Here is a 6000-nt window from a genome sequence, read left to right as displayed (position 1 = left end):
CAGGCAGCCTTGATCCAAAGCTCTGGAAAACTATTCTATGCACTGGAACAGAAGAGAACACAAAAGGCATGCATTTCTCTTTCCTTACAGATGACTTGCAGCCTGGATACCTCAAGAGCTCCAGTGCACTCGGAGTGGGTTCCAGAAGTGCTTACTTAGCATGAGCCAAGATCCCACAGGTGCAGCTTGGAGCAAGATTATTGTCAAGGTGACACTCTTTGCACCCACAGGGTAATAAGATCTGAGGAAACTACACTGCATATAAATGAAGGATATGCTTGTAGTACCTCCAACCTTCACATACCTTTAAACAATCAATTCAAAGCATTTAACTAAACTCTCTTTTCCAGGGGAATGGACCTCAGGCAGACCATAAAGAAGCATGGAGTGTTAAGGGCGCGACAGGCCGTGCTTACAACGTGTAGCTTACAATGCTACAACTGGAAACTTGACCTTCGATTCCTACCTCACAATACGCTTGGGAAGTGGAATAGTTTTGCACCAATTTCTTGCACCTGGTAAACAAGTAGGCAGAGAAGAGTGGTATGTAAAGGATGTAAAACCATGCAAAAGATGACTTATTGAAAAATACAGAAAACACAAAATAAAAATCGTTCCTCATTATTAGGTGAAATGTTGTTGGGGAACAGAATATTTTGCACAGTGCTAAACCATCAGCCCTCAGATTACTTACTGACTGCAAAGGGGAAAATAGATATTTACAATAGAGAGATAGGACTGCCACCAAGTCTTCAAACCTGACCACAGTAACTGTAGGACAATCTGATGTGATGCACGGTCGACCACATAATAACATCTTAAAAGTATTCACTTTTTATTGAAATATAATTGGTATACAACATTCTGTAACCTTCAGGTGTACTACATAGTGATTTTATATTTGCATACATTATGAAATGAACATAAGTCCAGTAACCATCTGTTCCCATAAAAAGTTATTAAAATATTATGGACCATACTCCTTATGCTGTATACTATATCCCTGTGGCTTATTTATTTTGTAACTGGAGGTTTGTACTTCCTTTTTCTTTTTCTTTTTTTTTTTGTGGTACTTGGGCCTCTCACTGCTGTGGCCCCTCCCGTTGCGGAGCACAGGCTCCGGACGCGCAGGCTCAGCGGCCATGGCTCACGGGCCCAGCCGCTCCGCGGCATTTGCGATCTTCCCGGACCGGGGCACAAACCCGTGTCCCCTGCATCGGCAGGCGGACTCTCAACCACCACGCCACCAGGGAAGCCCCGGTTTGTACTTCTTAATCCCCTTCATCTATATAGAATATATTCCTAGAACAAGTGGGGAAAATTAAATAGGAATGGAACACTCGATATTATCAGAAAATTGCTAATTTTCTTAAGTGTAATAATAGTGCTGTGGTTATATAGGAGAATGTCTTATTCTTAGGAGATCCATGCTTTAATGTTTAAAGGCAAAGTGTTGTAATGTCTGTAACTTACTTGCAAATAGTGATGCAAAAAAAGGTGGGTGTGTGCATGGCCGTGGGTATGAGTGTATGGATGTGGATGTATGCGTGTGCCTGCCCACCTATGTGTAGAGAGAGAGAAAGTAAATGTAGCAAAACATTAACCATTGTCAAATCTAGGTAGAGGGTATATAGGCGTTCATTGAACTATTCTTATTTTTGTTTATTTAAACATTTTCATAATAATAAAAGCTAGAAACAAAATAAAATTTTAAAAGTCACACTACTCCCAGAAATACTCCTGCTAACATGTTGGTTTAAATCCTTTTAGCCTTTTTTTTTTACATGCACAGATGACTTTTCCTTAAAACGAAAACAAAAAACAACACAGGATCAAATATACATTGGTACCTGTTCATTTATTCAGTCAAATAAATTAACAAATGTTTATTTAAATATATCTTCCACAGGCCAGGTACATAAATAAAAAGATATCTTTGAGTTTTCACTGAATGTACCATAAGAATTCAGTGTGCCTCATTTATTACAGCTATAGTTTGTAAAAATCATTTAAGAGTAAATAGATGAAAATTTGTAAAGTTTTAGTAACTGCATTATATCTACGGGCATCCTCATCATGAAACATCATTGCCAAATTTAATAAGATTTTTGTTGGCATTAAAAACTTTTGCTGTTTATTCGTTTAACAAATATTCAGTCTGTACTGTTGTTCAGTTCCAGGTGCTGTGGGTATATAGGTGTCAAAAACCAACTCTGCCCCTCTGAAGCTCACTCTGACACAGGATCTGAAATGTATTAGTACCCTGATTGAAAGGGCAGGGAGTAGGAAGTCCAGAAAATGGGTTCCTAATTTACCCACTAGTGGATTCCAGAGGAGCTTCATGGAGGAAGTGACGTTTAAATTGAGATTTGAAGGATGAATAGGAGTTAGATTCATGTATCGCTAAATTGGAACATGGGCTCTGGGGTTACATAGCTTGATACAGACCTCAGGCAAATTGCTTAACCAGCCACCTCCACTTGAGCTGAGGCACTTCTCTGAGAACTCCCTGTGAACTCTAAGGGCTACAATTCCGAGGAACGAAGATTCCCCCCAGCATTCCAGAGTCAGGACCAGGTGGGGCGAACCAACAGGGTCTCCCCGACAGCCCCGCCCCGCTGAGCGCAAGCGCCAGCACGCTCAACCCTGATTGGCCCGCTCTCCCAGCTCGCCGGCATCACTGTGTCCAATCGGCGTGGCGCTTGTTGAACGGCTGCGGCGACCGACGTATACAAGGGGCTTGAGCGGCTCGTGGAGAGCGCGGCTGGTTGCGCCATGAACTTAGGGTAAGCTGTGGAGAGAAAGGTGGTAGTCCGTGGAGAGCGGGTGAGGCTGGGTTGGCTCTTGGAGTCCTTCGCGGGGAGCCTTCCAGGCCTGCGGCGCCCCAAGCAGCAGTGCCCGGCTTCCTGAGGTTGAGGGGGCGAGGGGCTGGGTCGGCCTTTACAGCCTCCGCAGACTTCCGTTTTCCTGTTAATAACTCGCGAAACTGTCCGTGCCTCCTTTCCGCCTCCTCATTTACTTCAGGAGGGAGAGGGAGGAGAGACGAGAGAGGAGATAAAAGGTGAGGGCAGGTGGAGAGATAAAGCGTAGCGGCTTCCTGGGGAGAAATCCTGGCCCAGGCCCTGGTGCTTTACGACCCTGTGTGGGGGTTCTTTGCAGAGTGTGGGAGCGCCCAGAGGAGCTTAGCGGCCTACGTACGTGCCGGGAGCCGAGGCTTCTCGAGGAGTCGTGTATCACCGGTGCCTGGCACCTCATAGGCCCTCATTAAGTAGTGGTTGAGTAAATAAAAAGGACTGTTGCGTGGTTTATCACCACTGGGAAGTTTGATATTTCAAGAAGATGAAAAGTCATCAAACTTACACGTGTGCACCTCGTTTAGCAAATGGTTTCTGTGTTCTAGAATCTAGGGATAAGAAACAAGACAGTCTGACCCTGAAGGCGTTTGCAACGCGGTAGTGCTGAATAGACGGTTTCATTCAAGGTCTTTCTTTTGCTTAAGTTTCACCGACATAAACATGAACTGTTTGTAACCGTGCTACCGGGAAACCCTTAAAACCCATTCTTTATGGTGTTTTTATCTTAGTAAGTTGAAATTGTTTGATTTCCCCAACCTTAGCATCACCGCAAATTTCGTGTTCCCTTTCTTTGGCCCGCGAGATTTAATTTTGTCGCTTGGACGTCATTTTTGTCCCTGTTGATATGTATTGACGTACGTCTATTCTCTCTCTCTCACTAAAACAATAAAATAACTGTGTGTACTGCTGTTTTTGTTTTCAGTGGAATTTTTATTGGGACCTTAACAGACGTACAAGTTTCGTTGGTAGTATCTACTGTTACTTTGTGCTCTTGGCGTTTGACAGGCACAGATAAAGTATAGCGGGCAAAGTTTATTATAGATGTATTGCTGTGATAGTTACAAAAGTGTCACTAAGTGTGAATATGTATTAGTTGAAATACTCGGAATAGAGTAAAACTCCATGCTCAAGCAGTTAATAACCCTGGTGGCAGTCTTATAGCTTCATTTTCAAATACTGCTCTAACAGGCCATAGAATGTGTTAGTCATGAGACCATTATGAAGCTAATAAATGGTAGCTAGATGTGTTTTGCTCCATTAACATAGGTGAGGAGTTTTGTAACAGCATTATTTTTTCCAGTCTAGAGTTAGAATAACTAAATGATGTTACGATAACCAGATTAATTTATTCCTTGTCAGTAACCAAATGAAGTTTCAGATTAAAGATGAGAAATTGTTTGTATTGTTGGAAAGTTTCAGTAATTTTCTCCATGAAGTTTTTGATTTTATGTTGAATTGAAAAGTGTTTTAAATTAAAAGAATGGTTTCAACTATACATCAATTTTTAAAAGAAAAATGAACATCTATAGAAATTTTTTTAAAAAACGTTTTAATATTTACAAGATTCCTTTATAAATTCAGGAGAACAAATTTACTTTCAAGGTTCAACTGAGCATTTCTGTCTATTTAAAATGTTGCTGTTTCTTAAAAATGACAGACAACTTTCTTTTATTTTGCAGAGATGGTTTAAAGCTTGAAACTGAATTATTGGATGGAAAAACCAAGCTAATACTGTCTCCATATGGTATGCTATATTACTAGAAATCTAAAATACTAACTTTTAAATTCCTACGAAAAATGTGTAGCTGTTTAACAGATTTTTTGCTTGTAGTGGAATATTTAAATGACACTGAAAAAAAGCTGGTTTCCCTAACTTCCTCAAATTTATTTTTAGCCAAGTAAAGTCACATTACATCATTGCTTACCACTGTCAGTATTTATTCATGGAATTTAATGTTCCAGTATATTTCATTTGTAATGTTTCTTTATTATATTTGTATACAGCACATATGCTTATTGTCTAATGAATAATCTAGGTAAAACTTATGCAGTTATGTTCTGTGCATGTAAAGAATGTATTGTTTGAGAAAATTTATAATAAGACCATAGTTTTAAAGTCATTTTTAGTTTTAGTTTTAAAGCGCAGAGTATGCTTTGGTACTCTTTTCATTCACATTATTTTCTTTTTCTCTGATCTGTTTATAATTTTACCTTGGAAAATAAAAATGAAATATAAATACTTGAACCACACTGTAAAAGAACACTCAGGCAGGACCTAAAGTTAATGCTTTGAGGGTTAATATTTTTATTTAATATCTTCTTAAAATAATGTTAATTAAAATTTTCTTTTGTGACTGCCTTAATATGTTTTCGGTTGATAGTTTAGTAATTTTTTTTTTTCTTTTGTAGAACATAAATCAAAAATTTCTGTAAAGGTAAGCCAAATGACTTTGACCTGACTTGTTTTCAAATGTAAAATGCAGTTTACTTTACAGTGGTTTGAAAATAATTCCTGTCAAACTGTTACACAGGGTTTGGAATGATGGTGAAAAGTTATTATACCCTTGCTTTCAGGCTGGTCCTTTTACAGAAATGGATTCATAATTTTTCAGTTTAAAAAGCCTCGTAGAACTCACTTCTCTAGATCAGTTCTGTCCAGTAACACTTTCTGCAGTGATGGAAATGTTCTAAAATCAGTGCTGTCCAATGTGATAGTCAGCCACTAGCCATGTGTAGTTATTAAGCACTTGAATGTGGCCAGTGTGACTAAGGAAGTGAATTTTTAATTCACTTGTTTGATTTTTAATTTAATGGCTACTGTACTGGACAGTGCAACTCGTGACATCTTTAAAAATAGTCAAACTTTAAAGCAAAATTTTTTTTTTCATACTCAAATTGCATTTTCCCACACCAAAAAGATGTATTTGATTGACAAAATCTTACATGCATTTAGCTTCCTCCTCTAAGAGGTTACACTTGAGCTAAATAATAGTTTTCCTTTTAAATTATTTTTCTTTATCAGGAGCCCACAGAGCCTTTTTCTACAAAATACATTACTGCTTCAAAATTTTGATACCACTACTTTTCTTGTTTCCCATTTCTTTTTCCATTAAGCAGCAGAAATTTCTACTGTCCCCCTCTATAA

General features: G+C 38.8%; 1 protein-coding gene across 8 annotated transcripts in view; it reads left to right on the top strand.

The window, feature by feature from the left end:
• Positions 1-2760: 2760 nt before the first annotated feature.
• The window catches only part of CCDC66 (coiled-coil domain containing 66), a 52342-nt gene continuing 49102 nt past the window's right edge, over positions 2761-6000 (top strand). For 7 of the 8 annotated variants that reach the window (XM_065884937.1, XM_065884940.1, XM_065884938.1 and 4 more), the window contains exons 1-3: positions 2776-2786; positions 4535-4599; positions 5265-5290. In XM_065884937.1, the coding sequence (XP_065741009.1) occupies positions 2776-2786; positions 4535-4599; positions 5265-5290 (102 nt within the window). Of the gene's footprint in view, positions 2787-4534; positions 4600-5264; positions 5291-6000 lie in introns of all 8 variants that reach the window. The other variant, XM_065884933.1, reaches the window with a different exon arrangement.

The sequence above is a fragment of the Phocoena phocoena genome, chromosome 10, assembly GCF_963924675.1.
Source record: "Phocoena phocoena chromosome 10, mPhoPho1.1, whole genome shotgun sequence".
NCBI lineage: Eukaryota > Metazoa > Chordata > Mammalia > Artiodactyla > Phocoenidae > Phocoena > Phocoena phocoena.
Note: the sequence above shows the minus strand (reverse complement) of the source record. Positions and strands in the feature narration are given on the sequence as shown.